Source organism: Colias croceus, chromosome 12 (genome assembly GCF_905220415.1).
Source record: "Colias croceus chromosome 12, ilColCroc2.1".
Lineage (NCBI taxonomy): Eukaryota > Metazoa > Arthropoda > Insecta > Lepidoptera > Pieridae > Colias > Colias croceus.
Genome location: NC_059548.1, coordinates 3,002,903 through 3,023,451, shown reverse-complemented (window position 1 = coordinate 3,023,451; position 20,549 = coordinate 3,002,903). Strand labels below are relative to the sequence as shown.

The window sequence follows — 20,549 nt, the reverse complement described above, 5'->3', positions numbered from 1 at the left end:
GTGTTGGTAGCACTGTTTTAGTTCACCATCGCGACCGCAACGCAGCGTTGGCGTCGTGCAACACCTTTCATTGTATTGACTATTGACTGATTCTGAATACAGAGAATAATGTACAAAACTAATTTATTGTTTTATTGTACTAGTTCTTGTTAAAATATATTGTAATATATCTTAGTATAAGTGTAATTATGTCACCGTTTACGTAAAAGTGAAAGAAGACAGCCAGTCAAGTGCTACGCGGCCATTTTACTTGCAATGCGGCAACGGTGTACGATCCGCCATTGGAAACGGCCAGTGTCTTTTTCTGTGTGCAAGATTTGTATTGTGTTAAAGTTTTCAATTTAGAAACATAGGATAACCATGTGTGATAAAAGTGTAGTGCGGACTTTAGTGTAGTGAAGCACGGTGGTCGGGTGTTTCGAATAATGTGCGAACGATGGAAAACGAAGTGAAGCAGCGCAATCAGCGAAACAGGCGAAGGGAACGGGCACAGCGCATGCATGCACAGCGAGAGAGTAAGGCTAAAGATGGGGACAGTGGCGAGGACGAGTCTCCCGCGAGAGAGAAACCACCTCGTCCTCCGGCCAGGAGGAAGAAGTCGAAGGAACCCCTCGGAGAGGAGGATATCATTGATGGTTTCGCCATAATGGCATTTCGCACCTATGAAGATCTTGAGGTACATAAGCCTATCTATTTATTTCCAAATATTTCAATGTATTTTGTATCAAATAGTAGGTACATAAATACAAAAGTTATTTATTGTGTAGGTACTTACTTTACAACAGTTTCGCTACCTACTTATTTTTGTGAGTCTACATAAGTAACTACTCTATAACAATATTTTATAATTTTTAACTCTCCTTAATGATAAATGATAATACAAATCGCGATAAGAGTTGAGCTATTGTCAATATTATTGCATTATTTGCAAACACCTTATAAGGTTTAATATTCGTTTGCAACCAACCCTGTTATGCATTAATTAGTTTTGCATTGCTAAATACTGTTTCTTTTTATGTATACCTACCCATTACAAAAAGTTCGTTCTGTAATCGGCTCGGACGTCGTCTCGGAAGTGCATTGACCTATTGAATAAGGACTTAAGTACATAGTATTTTGAAATTACAGTGGAAGCTTGATATCTCTATTTGCATATCGGACTGTAACTGCTCGGTACGGATAGAATGTATATAATATATAGAGTCGGGTTTATGTGGAGCAGCTGACGGCGAGATCGTCGGAGTATGCGGTGCTCTGAAAGCGAAGTGCACCCGCGGTCTCCCGCTAAGTGTAAATTTGGTCTAAGTGGCTTTCGCTCGTTTGCGCTCATTTATCTCGCCGTCCTCGAACGACAATGTGTTGTATGTTGAAGTCTCGTATGAGCACAATAAAACTACATTCTACGCTATCTTTCTAAATTATGGTGACAGGCGTGCCGTTTGTGGCTTGTTTGAGCCTTGCGCACGAACGTTATAGGCTCTAAAACAGGTTCCCTTGCTCCTATTTAATTCACCACATGCGGTGTGCAACATTTATGCAATTTCTGCTTACAATGGCTGTAAGTTAATTTTCTACCAGAAACTGGTTTTTGTGGAAATTGCACTAACATATGTTCAATGGTACGTGGTTACTTTTATTAAAAGTCTCGACGTAGGATGCTTTATAATAACACGCTATTATTTTCTGAATAGGTACCTACATCCTGCCGCAATTTTCGTAAGCAACATTACACACTCAACCAATTCAGAGAAGTCTTTCATTAAAAATCCTCTCATTGTATCCTACTTACCATGTATTCATATTGTGAAAAAGTGATAGTGGATTAATAACACTATTGTATCTCAAACAGATAAAAAATTACGTCTATTAGGTAATACACATTGTTTACCGTAGAAACTAGAGACATTTTAAAGTTTATCGCCTTAGGGCAGCGGTGTCGTGATTTTAATTGCTCTCAACTGAGGTGAAGTAAAGTTATACGAGCATGACCGTGTCATCTGACGCCCGAGGAGCGGCGAACTATAAACACAATGAGTAATTGGCTAATGATTTTCCCACGGCTACCAAGAGTCCCGTTTCGCGCCGGAGACACTAAAATCTAAATGTAATTTCATTTCCTAATAAATTACTCTATTTTTTATAATACGTCATAAAACTTGAATAAATTTTTCACTAAATAAATAGAAAATTAAATTCTAAATATTCAATATGCTTACCAAAACATTTACGACGTAATGTACGGTTTAATTATTCTCAAAATTAGAGAGGAAACAAGTCTATTTTAACCACGCTTTGATGATACAGAGGAAATTAGAGCTAGTCATGCGTTATATAAAAGCGATGATACCTAGTATGTTTACATTAAGTTTCCATTGAAATAATTTTTAAAGTATACCTACACAAGTCGCTAAATGTATCCGTACATATAACATCTCAACGTTAACTCATTTATTTACAAAATATATTTACGTAATCCCCTATCTACCTAATACGTATAAGTTTATGTTTAACAGTTTATTAAAGAAAAAAACGTAAGCACAAAGGTAGCGTGTTTACTGTGTTGTCGGTGAACATCGAGCTAATCTTATAAAAATGTAAAGTGAAGCGTGGTTAAAACTAATTTGAAAAGTTTGACAAGTTTCGTCTACCTGATAAGCGGTCGAGAGATTGAATCTGGTACGACGAACTTGGCGAGCGTGAAAATACACTACCGGCAAATTTGCGGGATACGCTTTTTGCTTATAAATGACTTTGCAATATTTTCAATTGAATATTTAAATACGGGACGCATAATGATGCAGCATATTGAAATTCGATATTAATTGGACGTAAATATTTGTGATACGAATTTTATAATGAGTTGCCGCGTTCCACGTAAAAGCTTATTTTAAATATAAAATCAGCTTCATTACACACGATAACAAAGGCAAGTAGCCTAGTTGAATTACATTTAAATATGAATGCACTGGAAATTGGAATACTTTATTGCTAAGAAGTTAAGAACGATACTCATTAAAAGGTGTATTGTAAAGCTTAGCTTACCTGACTACTTATTTCCATGGGCGACATTGTTGTTTTAATAGCCTGACATAACAATGTAATGAGATAAAACAGCGTTAAAACACGGTTTTTATATCGCCTTAATCCTCTGGGAGAAGCCTTATATAATACATCCATGTAATCTATACAAACGTACGCTTAAATACCGATGTAGTCGCTCCAATTATTATGAATGTGGTCATATAGTAAATAAATATTTGTTGTTATAAGTTAGTTCAATCGTTAGCTTAATCCCAAGACCATTCCACCGACTTTATTATTTTTTAATTTATTATAATATCCACACAGCTATTATTTGATGCTTAAATCGGTTCTTTACTTTATTGCTGTTCATGTTACTGCTTCTTGAATTTCAACTCTGAACTAGATTGTCAACAGTGCTATTAACTTCGAAACTTTACAGTTGCCGAGTCTGATAACAGCTACAATCTAACGTTTACACTTTTTATTTAACTGTTTGTTCCATGTTCTTTAGTAATGCTAAAATAAGTTGACTGCGACGATATAAGTACTACATTTCTGAGAAAGAATAACTTGCCAACAAAATATACAAATGCATAAAATTTTTGGAACATTTGTTTGAAGAAACTTATACGTAAAGCATAGCCATTTACTCCGAGAATTGCAGAAAAATTGCTTTGTCCCAAGCACATGGGGAAAGTTTTGTTTGCCCGTACTCACTTAAATAGTCGAGTGTTCTCTCGAGCAATAACTATGCAAATACTCACATCTTGAGCGCGTGTACAGATTTATTTTCATACCGAACAAGTTTAATATAACATTTTCGACGTACATATTTATTTATGTTGTATTTAATGACTAGTCGTAAAATGTTCGATTAATTTTATACTTTATGGGCGCTATGAAAAGCTCAAATATAAATCGTCGTAAACATCGCAAACACAACAAAAAACATAGTTTATATTTTTATACATATTATAGTCTGTGAATCTGTGATAAGTTTTATTTAATTGTGATAAAGTAGAAACGTTTATTTTATATTCACTTTATTCGATTCTTCGTATTTTCTTCGATGTTAAATTTTTTTATCACCTAATTAGAATACCCTTACGGCTTACACGATAAACGGATTCTATTTTCGGAATTTGATTATAATGCAGACAATTATTTCCTATACCACTTTATAATATGTATTCTTTAAAGTCTTATCATAAAAACAACATAATAAAAACCTGACCTACGTAGGAGGTAGGTACGAACTATACGTATATCGTTTTAACCATACAATATAAAATTTATTTCTATTTTATTAACCGACTTCAAAAAAAGGAGGAGGTTATCAATTCGGCCGGTATATATATATATATATTTTTTTATGTATGTACACCGATTACTGCGAGGTTTCTGAACCGATTTACGTGATTCTTTTTTTGTTCGATGCGGGATGGTGTCGAATTGGTCCCATAAAAAATTTATTCGGATAGGCCCAGTAGTTTTTATTTTATGAGCATTTTTGTCTGTAGGTATTTGTAAATTTTGCAAGTGCAAGTTTGAAGTCGGTTGTTTTTAACGCAGTTATCATAACACCTAACTACTGGTTTAATGTCGAATTAAGTGAAAAAATATACTTTCAAACATTTAAATTGCGTATTATGGGTACTTATTAAATTTTTATTCAAATTTCATATACTATTAAAGTACAAAAACCCTTTAGTTTGTCGCATCAAATAAAGTATCTACCTAATATGTAATTGTATGTAAGTAAGGCGACTTATGTCTCTAAAATATTTAAACGGATTAAAAATAGAACTCTTAATGCAAACGAAAAATATAATGTTAGACTTAGACATTCTCATTAAAATGTAAATATTTTTAACGCTTTGTAACTTTAAAGTGGTAATGCTGTTAAAAAATACATTAAGTATTATAAATTAATTTTATCGCGTACTTACCTACTGTTGAAAATAAATTAACACTTTGATAAAGAGATCTATTGCTTAAAATTTCATTACTTCGTCGCGAATCATTCCGCACACCTCCACACTTTGTGTCCTCGTCGCCCTCACCCTTCGTGTTTTCATTGAAACATCGAGATTTACACATCTGGCTTCTTTCGCTTTATTAAATTGTAAAACGATTATTTCAAATTGAACAAAATTATACCAACCGATACATAAACAAATGACCTTTATAATTATTATTATGATCGAACATTCAACGGGCAATTGAGCACAGTAAACGATACAATACGCAACGACTATTAAAGAAAAAGAAAAACTGAAATTTTTTAGCTTACTGTGGAAAGCATAATGCTTAATTATATAGCGATACGTATTTAACGTGACTAATAAAATGCTAATTAGACGGTATTGTAATGAAGATTTTTAATGAAAGAATAACCATTTTTGTTTTCAATCGGCAATGTGTTATTTAAATTCAGCTCGAACTACCTAACGCGATAATTGTCTCCGTCAAAATATACGGTATTCAATGGTTAGTGAAAGGCATGAAAAGCGGCGTCCTTAATGTCGCCTTAGCTATTGGAAGTTAGTACTCTTTATCATGTAAATCGTCGCAAGTCTCGGCAAGAGCGATCGAATGCCAGCCACTCGACTCGATTCAAGATGATGGAATAGATTAAGGAAGTAGGTATTCTTGTAAACGAATACTCAGTTTGTCTTTATTGGTTTCACTCCTTACCATACCTTTATTTTGTACCTATTATCCTCGCATTATTCGCATATATTTATTCTGCCATTGGCAATACTTTATTGCCAATTCAACTGTCTATTATGGTTAAGTTCATACCACATATAATTACCGCTCACATTAAAGAACCATAAAAACTCACGTCAAATAAAGTTACGTCGCAAGTTTTCAATAATTCACCCTTTTTATGTACTATGTAAATGTGAACTAAAAGTCGATACAATGCATGCCTTATCTACATCATCGTGTTATGTTCTACGATACAATGTAGCGAGAGTATCGTAAAATCATTTCTTTATTTAGAAATGGTAAGTTGAAGTATGAAAACATTATTGCGAACATAAACGTAAATGCGGTGGCACAAGCTACTAAATTAAATTAGCTCAGTAAAATATGAGTTAAAGTTGTCGTAACTCCGTCCGGCGAATATAAACAATAGAATTTATGAACGGTTTAGTCTCATTTAAATGTTGGTTTGAAATTTAATTGTAATGAATTTTGTTTACCACAAATGGGCGCTTGAGTTTTTCTCTGGCATGGTTGTTATTTATAATTTTATGAGAATGGTTAGGACGAATGAATTGTTCACGACACGTTTCACTATTATAGGCAAATCATATTAAAATAGCACGAATTGCTCTTTGTAGTTATAGGTGTTAATAAGAGAAGACCTGTTTATATTAGTTACCTAATACCGAATTTGTCTGCAATGTAAATACGAACGTGCTAACAGAAACGTGACTACACTTAAATCAATAAATCACTAACACATATTCAAACCGATTTCGCTTGTGTACTTGAGTTACTCTCATTGATTATACGCTCGCCGTGAAGTGGATATTAGAACATATTATCGTTTATTGCGCGACATTATACAAACATTTGTAATACATCGCCCTATTATCACACAAAATGTCAGAGCTAAATCAATGTTTACAATCAAGTTAGTTGCGAATTGTAATGGTGACGTGCCCGTGCCCGAGCGACCGTATCGTACCCTTTTGAATCGTTGACAAGTCCAACATGTTGCGGTTGATTGATGACCCGGAAATATATATTTAAGAGAGCACTCTCGCCAATATCGCATACTCCTTGTTTGGGTACTCGAGGTGACTGTGTTATCATAGATAAAACATTTGATCACGATAGATATGCATTATGCATCACTAACAATTATAATTTAAATCAATCTAGGCTAATTTCGTAGCTGCTTGGGTATTTAAATGTCCATGTAAAAGATGTAAAACACATTTTTTATAAAACTTTTACAAAACAGTCGAAAGAGGGTGGCTTTGGGCGGTTTTCGAAATAAACACCCAGTGTCACGCGACAGTTACTTCGACACGCGTTTACAAATATTTCGATTACCTCCCTCCCACTTAATTGTTTCCTCATGCCGATAACGAACCTACACCGTCGTAAACTAAACGTTGTTTACACGACTATATTTAAACCCTACTAAGTAAGCCCATTACACTCGTTGCATGTTTCACAAATTTACACAGTATAGGTATTCGCTATAATAACAAATAAAGATTCTTATCTAAACATAATCTTTGCTCACAAAACTGAACGGTTACGGTTTTTTCTCTTTGTTGAGCTCCTTGGCAATTGCCTCTTTTTATACACGCTTTTTGCAGCTGATTCGAATTTCTTTACTGGTTATAATCGATCTTGAATAGCGTATTGTGCTTTTTTATAAACTCGTCAAATTTTGAAATGTATAAATCGCTATACAAATAATTATATTTCGAGCTCGTTATAAAGCGTTTATTGCTACCTTGTTTAGCGTAATAAGTTAATTATATTCTGTACTCGATAGAGCTACATAATCGTTCATTACCGTAGTACCTAATCCGCTCGGCGTTTACTCACACCCGCTTGTCTGATGACTTAATTAATGATCTGCCGTGTCGCTGTTAATTAAAGAGCGCTGGCAAATTAAGTTTACGCTAAGCTCTGGGATACCGCATGTTAAAAAACAGAATGCAATTTTATGTGCAGCAATAGTCTCCGTCGAGTTTGAGTAATTAGATGCAAGGTCGCTTATTCGAATCAACTTTCGCTTATTCAGCTGTGTATGTTGCAGATTATATATTAGCTAATAATATTATGACTAATTGAACGTTTTAGTTTTTGTGTGCTAATATTAATTATATAATTAATTAATACAATGACGTTATTAGCTATTTTTATACTTCATTTGAATAATTTATCATATTATGTTCGTTTTTCTCAAGTCAATTTACGTAAGTTTAACTGCTTATAAATTACAAGAGTTATTAAACTAAATTTATGTTAATTGTTGAAACGAAATAAATTGTTGAACAAATTCATTAGGAGCGTTTATTGCCTCGATATGAATATCAGTGCTGTCGCGTTAATGATTAATTTGTTGTCAGTTTAGTAATTACTGTAAATGACCGTTGTCGACGAGGTGTGACCACGCCACCAGACCGACAGGTGATTACTGGCCGGCTTATTGAGCGATGCTAATTACTTCGCTATGAACGTACTTGAATCTTCAATAGCACATATTATGTACGATTTTACCTACTCTCTTTGCCCGATATAAATTGTATGTTAGATGTTAAAATTTACATATCGTTCCGGATATCATGTCATGTGAAGCAATTTATTCGCTTGTAATGGCATTTTTGAACGAATGAGAAATGTGTGATGCGTAACATTACTCGTAATTATTCTCTAGATAGGGGAGCGGGGGGCACGTTGTTACAATTTTTAGATAATTATTAATATTACAAAAGCTATCAAATAATGTATACATTTTATTGCTTTTATCATTAGTATGTCTATTCAGCTAGTAGAATAGCATTGGAAAAATATTAAAATTAACGTAATTTTTCTCATAATAAATAATTATTGAAATAAGTCGATTGGAACAACTTACCCCTGACTTGGGGCTAGTTGTTACAGCTTCGGGGTACGATGTTACAGTAGGTAAATAAACAAAATGAACAATAATAAATCACTTATTTTTTATTATTTCAAAACGTTATGAATAAAAGAGACTATTTTGAACGGTCGTATAACATTTATAAGCAATTATAATATCTATATCGTAATTTTCCAACTTTTTAACAGTAATAATCACATAACTTTGGCAGGAACTTTCTTCAATCTTATATAAAACACTTTTTCATTACTGAATTAGAAAACTTCGTCAGTAAATACTAACATATTGTAATAAATTATTTATACTTTTTTAACTTGGCACTTCAGTCAAACTAAAATCTACTAGGTACATTTTGCTTTCTTTACGAATGCTCGTTTTATTCTGCAGTACTTCTGCCGCAGCAGATTCATAAACTTCTTGACTAGTTGTACCTCTTTCCGCTTTTCTTTTATAGTTTCTCATTCTAAAAAAAACATTGAGTATTTAGAATTAAAAAAGAATTGAAAGATGAACCATTGTTTTAAAAAGCAAGAATGCGCCCGTCGGAACGAAAGCTTCAATTTCTTTCCATTTATTCTAATTTTTAAGTACAGCGTAGTCATTTCTAAAATATGATACTCAATGAGATGAACGATAATACAAGGTCTGAGGCAAGTCTTTACATGTAACAACCTACCCCGAAAAATTGTAACAACCTGCCCCATGGTATGTTTTTTAATTAAAATTAAAGCCGCCATTAATGGATATCAATAGCAGAATAAAACGCTATTACAAATTAAAACTTGATACATTATGAACGTTCGAGGTGAAAAAAATTTAGAGAATAACAAATATAGACAGCAGGAATCAAAAATTTCGTAAAAGATTTTGTTACTTTCTTGATGGAAATCGAGACACGTGCACATAACCTAACAGTTTGCCGCTCGGCGGGTCACTGATTGTTTTTTTGCAACGCACGATGTTATAACGAAACAAATGAGTCTACTTACGTCTACCAAAGAGTTAAAAATCCCGGTAAAAAATGCGTGTAACTTCTTACCCCTGTAACAACAAGCCCCCCGCTCCCCTACAATGTTCTTGTTATAAAAGTGTGTGAATTTAGTTATTTCTTGCACTCAAGTTTTATTTTTAGTAAATTAATTCATAAATACAGACAAATTCTAGATATAAAATTACATTATCTTTACTTTAATGTTAATTAAATTATAACATTGTTGCTAAATTTATAAAGGTGAAAAAATTGAATATGACGTAAGTACCTACATATTCAGTGATTACAAATGAAGATACCCACAGCGACAATAAATCAAACGCCGATTGCTTATTAATAATACAATTATTATATAAAGGATTATAATTTTGATAAGCCGATTATTAATAACAAACAAGTACCTAATCGCGGTGACTTGTTTAATGTTAGGAATTTATATTTATTTTTTATACTGTACAAATACCTATATTTTATTTTTATTAAGACACTAGCTTCCGCCCGCGACTCCGTACGCGCGGAAATATTAAGGACGCTATAACGTATTTTTACAAAAACACGCTGTTTTTCGGTACCATTTTAACTTAAAGCAATTACACGTGAGAACATAGTAATATCTTAATTTAAAGATAATATATTCAGCTCTACGTTCATCTTATAAAAATTGTACGACGTCATACAAAATTGTCGCTGAAATACGTTTTTTCCATCACAATAAACGCATAAAATGCAAAAAAATGGGGTCTAAACCGGTACCATTTTAGGAAAATTAAGAGCCTAATCTATCTTCTTAACTATATCTTATTGAGGGATATATAGTCCTTTATATATGGTGTAATTTTTATGAATCTAAATCAAAATTTTATTTCAATAATGAGCTAAATTAAAAATACTTGTCGATTTCTTCATACATTTTGTTCTCGCGGTTCGTCAGACCGCGCTCAGAAGCGCTCTTGGAAGGACGGGTGTATCGCTCCTCGTGCCAAAAATAAAAACGAAATAAAAAAGATTATTGTGCGTGCACTGTCTTTTTCGTGATTTGAAATATTTGATACTTTTTATGAGTAAACTGTATAAGTTTCATATTCCAATTATTTGTAATTTAAAATTATGTTTTTAAAATTACCTTGCCTGAGATCCTCTTTTTTATGGGTTGTTGAATAGATTGGTGGGGACTGGGGTAAAACAATTCAAGATGGCGTCGATGAAAATTTGGCTTTTTTTCGTGATGGGTGTCATTTTCATAGTTTTTGGGGTAGCTATTACCGAATATGAGGTCAAAACTGAAATCCAAGATGGCGCCGACGAAAATTTTACATCTTTTCGTCATGGGTGTCATTTTCATGGTTTTTGGGGTAGCTATTAACGAATATGAGGTCAAAACTATAATCCAAGATGGCGCCGACAAAAATTTTACAACTTTTCGTCATGGGTGTCATTTTCATGGTTTTTGGGGTAGCTATTAACCAATATGAGGTCAAAACTGAAATCCAAGATGGCGCCGACGAAAATTTTACATCTTTTCGTCATGGGTGTCATTTTCATGGTTTTTGGGGTAGCTATTAACGAATATGAGGTCAAAACTATAATCCAAGATGGCGCCGACAAAAATTTTACATCTTTTCGTCATGGGTGTCATTTTCATGGTTTTTGGGGTAGCTATTAACCAATATGAGGTCAAAACTGAAATCCAAGATGGCGCCGTCGAAAATTTTACATCTTTTCGTCATGGGTGTCATTTTCATGGTTTTTGGGGTAGCTATTATCGAATATGAGGTCAAAACTATAATCCAAGATGGCGCCGACGAAAAATTTGACATCTTTTCATCATGGGTGTCATTTTCATGGTTTTTGGGATAGCTATTAACGAATATGAGGTCAAAACTATAATCCAAGATGGCGCTGACGAAAATTTGACATTTTTCGTGATGGGTGTCATTTTCATGGTTTTTGGGGTAGCTATTAACGAATATGAGGTCAAAACTAAAATCCAAGATGGTCGTCGAATTTCAAGATCGCGTCATGGTAATACTGTCGCGTTATGGAGCAAGGCGGCGATTTTGGTATCTATGAATCTCGCCAAAGAAGTTTCACTCCTGACACGTTTTCTCGGCACACTTTCTTTTTTATTTTATTCTCTTCGTTTAAATGTTTTAGATAAACTTTATTTTAAATAAAGTTAAGCGAATATATTTAAAGAATATATTTAAAGTTACTAATATCTGTCAGAATATTAACATGATTGCCACAGAGTTGCGTTTTATATTACATTTCTAAATATGCATTTCAATGTTCTTTAAAATTGTTTTTTTTAAGACTTTCTACAAAACTGTGGTTGTTAACGTTTTTGTTATTTTATTTAAGTTTACTTTAAAGGAGTAAGAAAAATATACCTAATTATCGACGGTTACATTGGGATTTGGTAATAGCTGTCTCAAAAACCTTGAAAATGACACCCATGCCGAAAAGATGTAAAGTTTTGTCGACACCATCTTGGATTTTAGTTTTGACCTCATATTGGTTAATAGATACCCCAAAAACCATGAAAATGACACCCATGACGAAAATATGTAAAATTTTCGTCGGCGCCATCTTGGATTTTAGTTTTGACCTCATATTCGTTAATAGCTACCCCAATAACCATGAAAATGACACCCGTGACGAAATGATGTAAAATTTTCGTCGGCGCCATCTTCGATTTTAGTTTTGACCTCATATTGGTTAATAGCTACCCCAAAAACCATGAAAATGACACCCATGTCGAAAAGATGTAAAATTTTCGTCGGCGCCATCTTGGATTTTAGTTTTGACCTCATATTCGTTAATAGCTACCCCAATAACCATGAAAATGACACCCATGAAGAAAATATATAAAATTTTTGTCGGCGCCTTCTTGGATTTTAGTTTTGACCTCATATTGGTTAATAGCTACCCCAAAAACCATGAAAATGACACCCGTGACGAAATGATGTCAAATTGTCGTCGGCGCCATTTTGGATTTTAGATTTGACCTCATATTGATTAATACTTATTTAATAGCTACTCCAACTCCTTGAAAATGACACCCATGACGAAAAGATTTCAAATTTTCGTCGGTGCCATCTTGGATTTTAGTTTTGACCTCATATTGGTTAATAGCTACCCCAAAAACCACCCACATTTGCAAATGTGTTTGCTACTTAGGAAAAGTTCATATTTAAAGATATAGGTAATGTGAATGTGTGGTAACGAATTTAATTTATTTCATTCCGACTGTTTCTCGGAATAACATACATTTACTAAGAATTGCTTACAATGCCGGGTTTAATATATTGCCGGTAACATATAATATTATGTATGATAATAATTCTTAAAAAAGTATTTTATACATTTCTTAAAAAGCTTCGATATTGTATACAATAATACAATTCATATTCAAATTGTTGTAAAATAGTCACACTTTTTTAAGTTGGTTGAATACACTAAAATACTTATAAGGATCGTACCTACTAATAATATGTAGTAACAAAATGAATTTTTAAAGTTCCCAGTAATCTTCTGGAATCAATTTCAATAAAAATATAAAAAAAAATAATATCAAGTATGAAGATGGTCTATAAAATGGAATGCGCTATGTTTACGTGAGCGCGATGTTCCCGCGAACCACGTGGCGACGTTAGATACCTAAATTTGAGTAACGCAGATTTGTGACAGCGTCCTTAAGTAAAATTAAGATTTATTTTTCTTCTACGTATTTTCTACAGATTTATTATATGTATAGATACGCACGCTTTACTTGTTAAACCACACATATAATAACGAAATTTTTGCTACATTATCACAGTTATTATTGCGAGGTAAATTCAACAGAACCGTGACGGAAACAAAATTCTCTCGAGACCTTTATGTCGCATAAAAGATTTTATACAATTCATTTCAGTCTAATAAAAAAGTTATCACAGATTCGTAGAAATCGGGCGAGTTATTTTTCCGCCGGCGGCTTCTAACTCCGTGGGAACGACATCTTAAATCGAGATGCCTTTATCGTAACATTATTTCATTTATCTCATAAATTCTTGTTGCTAACAAATGGTTTGCGCTGATTTATTCACCTGTGTGCATGACTTTTGCACAACAATAAAACATGTCGTTGAAGCAATATTTTAAAATCATGTATGACCGACTTATTCATTATGTACAAGACGTTTTAATGTAAAAATATACTTAAATTGCTAAGTAATGATATAAATTATTCGCATAAATACCTACGCTGGTGTTAATATGTTGTATCCTTATGGACGAACATTGTTGTTCAATATATGTAAATACATTAACATTGAACATCAGCATTGACCCAAAAAAAGTGTTGCCATTTTTACACAAACTCACAGTCATGTATATTTTTATTAAGGCAGTCAACAATACAAATTCTCTGTGCGTGATAACGATTGTCATTATACCTTTGTAGGAGTTCGTTTGCTAATAATGATAATAGCAATAAAAATAGTGTATATAAATTAGTTCACGTTAATGTCTCGTCTAGTCTTATCCACTGCATTTTTTCTTGATCGCAATAAATATTAACTCGAGAGCGGTTGGCATTTTAAGTTATTTTAAGTCCTGCTTTTAATGGCATTCCTTCAAAATTGCTTAAACTGCTTGAATTGCCTCTAGATACTTTTGTAATTAATTGTTGGATTATAAATTGAAAAATGTTTAAAGCATTCCCGAATTATGATATCAAAACTTAAGTATCGAATAAATCTTGTCGGTTTAATGTGATGTATCAATTAACTCGTTTTCGACGTATAAATTTATTTTTATAAGTATTAAAACAGTTATCAATAATAATTAATATGTAATACGTGGGCCACACTGAAAGTTTTGCGTAACTAATAAACAAAACAATTTATTTGTCCAATATTATATTTACTACTTTTTAAAGTATTCTCCGTTACATTTAAAACACTTTTTCATCCGTTCAAAACATTTCTGGAAACATGAGGACCATTGGTCTGAGGGTATGTTTTCTGCGTGCTGTTTGAAAGCAACCACGGCCTCTTCTGGCCTCGTAAATGTCGAACCACTCATTGAATCATAGATTTTTGGGAAAAGGAAGAAATCGCAAGGTTCTAGGTTAGGACTGTGTGCGGCATGAGTCACGTGCTCTATGTTTTCAGTAGCCAAAAATGACTTTGTTTTGTTCGCGGTGTGCGCCGAAGCACTGTCATGGTGCAACAAGATGCGACTTCTAGGTCGCTTTTCTCTTATTTTTTCTAAGACATTGGGCAAAAAATAGTGGTGTACCACTCGGCATTAACAGTCTTTTGTTACTCAAGTGGGATAGTGCAGACAGGATTCGTCTAAGAGAAAAATAATGCAATCATTTGTTTGCCAACCCTTCTCGCCTGCCTCAATTTGGTTGGTTTGCTGTCACTTTCAAACACCCACAAAGAATATTGGTGTTTTCTTTCTGGAATATAACCATATATACATATTTCATGTCCTGTCACGATATTATACATGGCATTAGAATGTCCGTAATTGTACTTTAATTGCATTTCTTAACACCAATCTACTCGATGTCGTTTTTGTTCTGGAGTGAGTTTGGGAGCAATTCACCGGCAACCAAGCTTCCTAACTTTGAAATGTTCATGTAAAATTTTCTGAATTTGTCTCATACCAATCCCCAGATGTCCTCGAATCTCCTAATAAGTGATATGGCAATTTTCTTAAATTAGTCGTCTGATGGTAGCCATATTTTCCTCCGTGATCGCAGTTGAGGGTCGACCTTCACGACTTTCATCATGAAGAGAAACACGGCCGCGATGAAATTCAGCATATCAATGCCTTACAGTGCTCAAATAAGGTGCTTCCCTCCCAAAAGTATTTTGAAGGCGTGCAGTGCAAGCTTTCGGAGAAAACGAACTTTTAAAATCATCAAAAATCATCGCCCTAAAATTGTTTCGTGTTAGTTCCGTTTTTGCTACGGACAACGGACTTCAACTTGAGATAAAAAAAAAATTGACACGAGCTTCCAGCCAAATTTTTTTTTCCTCAACTTATGAGACTTCATAGGTTAAAAAAATATAACATTCAAAATTCAAACATTTATGGGTGGCTAGAAACGCAAAACTTTTAGTGTGCACTAGGTAGTCATTTAGCTGCTATAACAAAGATAGTCGCCGCATTAATGACTGCTTTTAATTTGTTTTGTGGAAATTTTATTAAATGAGCACCTAGATAGGATTGTTTTATTTTAATATTCAAATATAATTGGTAATATAAAGATAAGAGCTCCATTAAAATTATAGTTATTTACGGCTGTTGACAAATGACAATTTATTTTTAAGATATGTAGTTGTAACAAGACTAACAAGGTTGTAACGTTTCTAGATTGTTCTAAATACTTGACTCTCGTGACTTCTAGACCAAAATTAGTTTCTAACATACTGATGTTGTTTTCCACCAGGCTGCCGTTAAATGTGCTTCCTCACCCCGTACCAACGCGCTGTCGACGAAGCCGCGCCTGCCACTCGCGGCGCTCGCTGCTGACGCTGCCAGAAACCACCCGACTAACAATGTTAACTCCAACGTGAGTATACTTTTTATATGCATTATTGATGTATAGGTTTTAGGTAAGTACATGTGTAGTAAAAAGATAGAGTGAACTTTGGTCATTTAGTAAAGAATGGCTATCGCCTTTGAGATATTTTGGATGTTATCAACGTAACATGGATTGGTTAATGGTTGTATTCCAGATTTTCGCTCTATGTTTATTTAAATTTGCTTTATTTGGTTGAATGTTGTTAAATGTAAATATTAAAATATTGGTGTTCTTTGTTTGTTTACTTGATATGTATTTGCAACATAGCGTCTGCTAGAACTCACGATAACATTTTATTTTAAAAGTTGAAGCTTAATAAGTTATGAGCACAATTTTTTTCTACTGTCAATTAGGTATTTGAGGATAAAATATTTACTATTTCAACATAAATATTTTTGTTATGTTAGATTTTCTTGGAATTGTTATTCGTCTCAATAAAAATACAGATAAAAGCCCTCGTATTAATATAATAAACGGGGAACTAAAGTAATAAATGAGAAACAAAGCTTTAAATAATGTATTGTGGCAATGTTTTCGCATTATTAGTTATAACAGTTTGCTCGACGATTGATTTATGCTGAACGCTTTATTGCATGAACGATTTATCATAACTACATATTAAAAATTATTCATATTGCATTATTATTGCATCTTTTACTGATATCAATAACCTAACTGAATGTTTAAACTGCAAATAAGCGGTTATGGTAATTAGACACAATTGCCGAGCGGCCACGGCCGGAGACCGCAAATTTTCTCCTACGTAGTTACTAGTTTATTAGTAGAACTTAATACGTCAGGACTCAGGCTATTTCAATTTGTAGGTACTTGTACCTTTTTACATTTTAACACGTAACAATTATATGAATTATGTATGATGCTTTTTATAATTGTTATTCCTGGAATATATCACTTTGTAATGTTAAATAACATTATAAAAAAAATAAAAAAAAATTATCTGTGATTAGGTACATATTTATTACGTCATTCACGAATATTGTTACGTCTCCGTACCGTTGTAAATGACATAATGTTTCCGTACTTGCCCATTAACTATAACAAAGAACCTTGAACACAATCGCAACACAAATACCTACCTTGTAGTCTAAGAAACGGCACTTAATGTGTGTAGGTGTTATTCAATTGTCAGTGCCTAATGTGATTCGTAAACGCACTTACAAACATTTACTTTTCAACCTCTCATTATTTTCTTATACGAACCGATTTAAACACGCTCTTTTTTGCGTTTGCTTATTAGATTTATGTAAAGGAAGCAATTTTTTGTACAACATAGTTATTTATTTATAAAGCTATTACGAAGCAAAACAAACGAAGAACGTGATTCACCTAATATTACTTTTATCTAAGTGTATTTTGACACATATTGAAGTACAGGCGTTTGCTGTAGAATCTGAGAATATCGCTTCGGGTTTTATTAGTTCGAATTGTAAACTTAAACTCGAATTTAAAATTAACTTAAAAAATTTGCAACAAGTATTGCTTCATGCCTCACTCGCACGCGATATATCTGTTTTTTTTTTGTATTGAATGTTGCCAATCGTTCCAGCACGTTTTCATTAATATAAATGCTTTGTGTGATCTCATGTACGAATGCAGCCGGTCTAAATCTGTATGCCTTGAACGCGCTTCCGGGCATTGCTTTCTCGCCAAACACATAAAACGTAAAGTCTCGATGTCGTCGTACTCCTCTACAGGCTACAGTGTACACTCCGCTCTCAACGCGCATGTTATATTCGCTGTTTATCTTTTACAGTTTACCGAACCATTAGCCGCAATTGAACACTGGCCAAACATTCAGCCCTTACAAAGTCTGAGAATGTCTTATTTATGACTATTACTTTACGCTGCGGTCTGCTATCGGTGTAATTTATTTTATTATTGTTACTTATCCTATTCGAATGTTAAGTGCCCGCCTCGACTTAAACAAATAACATCGTGAATACGCCGTAATAATATACAGAGATATAAATTAAAAACATTGAATGCCATATCGCAATTTTCTCGTTTAACAAACAATAATAAAGCCGTAAAAACTTTTGATAAAATAAGCGCCGGAGATAAACTTGAAAGCTTTTGTGTGAATAGTTGATTGTAGAGAGAGTAGTAAGACGGAAGGCCGTGAATCACAATGCGTTTGAATATTGCAATGGATAAAGAGTGGATGGTACGGGGTAAAATGTGGACGGGCCGGAGTCAGTCAGTATTCAAATAAAACGCCAGTATGCCGACCTCGTTGTTACGAACCCTCCGCTGCACTATTGTATTCCATCTCTATATAAATTGACCAATTGTTACCCCACTCATTATACGCAACGTTAAAATACAATTGTTTCATGTCGGAATGGTTAATATACACTCGTGGTAATTACGTAAGTTCATAATAATGTTTGCTGTGATGACGCTAGTTTGTGGATAGTTTAGCGACATAATGTGAATTGCGATTTAATGCTTACAAACATTCCTCCCGAGTAATATTATTATTGTATTGTACACAATTTTTGTACAATTGGAATTGCATCGTGTCTATTCGCTTATTTCGTCTTTTAAAATAATATATGTATTTAATACATTTTTATTATAACAGATAAAATAATCCTCTTTAATTCATAATACAAAATGCAGTCTTAAATTAATAATCTTATATAACTACTAAAAACAATTCGTGCGAATATACTTCCCACAGTTTTTTAAAACATTTTAAAAGTTAAGATTTTAAAAGCTTACAACGAAGATGTTATAGCCTTTTAAGAATCAAATAAGATTTTCGCTAATACCACTTGCACGATTTCCGTCGTGTAAGTATCCTTGTATACATAAGCTCTAAATAGGTTCACGTTTCTCCCGATGCCAAAGGAGTGCTCGATGGTATGCGAGCAGTTTACCCCCGCATTTCGCCGGCTCGCCGCCAGCCAAGATATGTCGCAATCCCATCCAATTTGCCTCCCGCCGCTTTTGCCGTCGCTCGGATAAAGCGGAAAATCTTGCTCTTTCGAGGAAAGAATATATTATGTCGACTCTTTAACGTGGCTGTTGAATTTCGACGCGGAGATTTATCGTGTAAACATCAAATAAAGTTTGCGCGAACAATGTTTAACTTGCTCGATTCTATTTATGATTCGAATTGCCTGCTATATTATTATGCGGAAGATAAGCTCGTAGGCGCGTTATGGTGTCAACTAATAGCGCTTCGCAAATTCAATTTAGCACCGAATAGAATATACCCTCCCCGTGCACTACATGATCATTAAGTTACGCTCCCGTCTTCGAGACGAGGCAGTAAAATTTCAAACACGTCCCAGACAGGCAACTTCTGACTTTAATTGCTTTTACACGTACATTACTGCAACGTTTGTTTGTAATAATTGTTAGCGTTGAAATAGTAGTCGTATTTTATTTATATCGGCGATTAAATGAGCTTAAAGACCGACGTGGATAGTCGGATAATGATACGAGAAGGTAATCTCGCAACTAGAGCAGATTCGAGCGAGAGCTTCACTTAAATAACAATATGAAGTACAAATTGAATTGAACTTCCGTACGAAATTGGTTGCGGTGAAGTGAACACAAGTTGATTGCTTTCGACGGCGGCCCGTCCTTATTGTGTTGTCACGGAGAACTGGCGACTAGCCACAGACGCCGCGACCGAAATGTTTTTATTCTGCACTCCTCGTAATATTGCTGTTTGCTTATGCCTTGTGCGATGTTCTTTTTCGAAGCTAAGGAAACGCCAGGAAATTTTGCGTTCGACTTTAAGTTCAAAAGCGCTTATTTATGTTTAAAAAAACGTGTTTAATTCCTTTTACTATAAGCTATCTATGGCTGTAACTCCTGGCGCAGATGTTTACAGGGCGTGCTGATGTAAATACCACCAGGTGTCCCATTACCGGCCGAGCCACCTGATCGTAATTAATCCTCTCTTATCGTAACCGATCATGTATCCCTCAAGGAACTTAAATTACTTTACAACCTTTGTAATGTTTAATACAGTCATTTGCATTTACATCAATCCAACGATTTGCATGAGTAGAAAAAATACCCCCTCAATAGTACTCATAATCATAATCATAATCATCTTTGTATAACACCTAGGGATCTTAATTAAAATGAATTGTATTTACCGCTTGCATCCGCAAACGTAGGAATTAGGTTAATTAACTTTGCGAGACCGAACATAAAAATTAAAACCTCAATTTATTTTCAAAGTAAACTTAACCTCAAGTGGTAGGATTAAACTTCTAGCTTATGCTAATCCGCAGACCGTTATGTAATTACTGGATGTACGAGTCAACGAGACTTATTACAACATT

The 20,549-nt window shown here is 34.0% G+C and overlaps 1 protein-coding gene across 5 annotated transcripts in view; it reads left to right on the top strand.

Moving 5' to 3' along the window:
* Positions 1–13: 13 nt before the first annotated feature.
* Positions 14–20,549, top strand: part of LOC123695994 (proline-rich protein 36-like) — a 62,683-nt gene continuing 42,147 nt past the window's right edge. For all 5 annotated transcript variants that reach the window (XM_045641969.1, XM_045641967.1, XM_045641966.1 and 2 more), the window contains exons 1-2: positions 14–676; positions 16,087–16,209. In XM_045641969.1, coding sequence (XP_045497925.1) covers positions 437–676; positions 16,087–16,209 — 363 coding nt within the window. In that variant the 5' untranslated portion in view covers positions 14–436. The remainder of the gene's footprint in view (positions 677–16,086; positions 16,210–20,549) is intronic.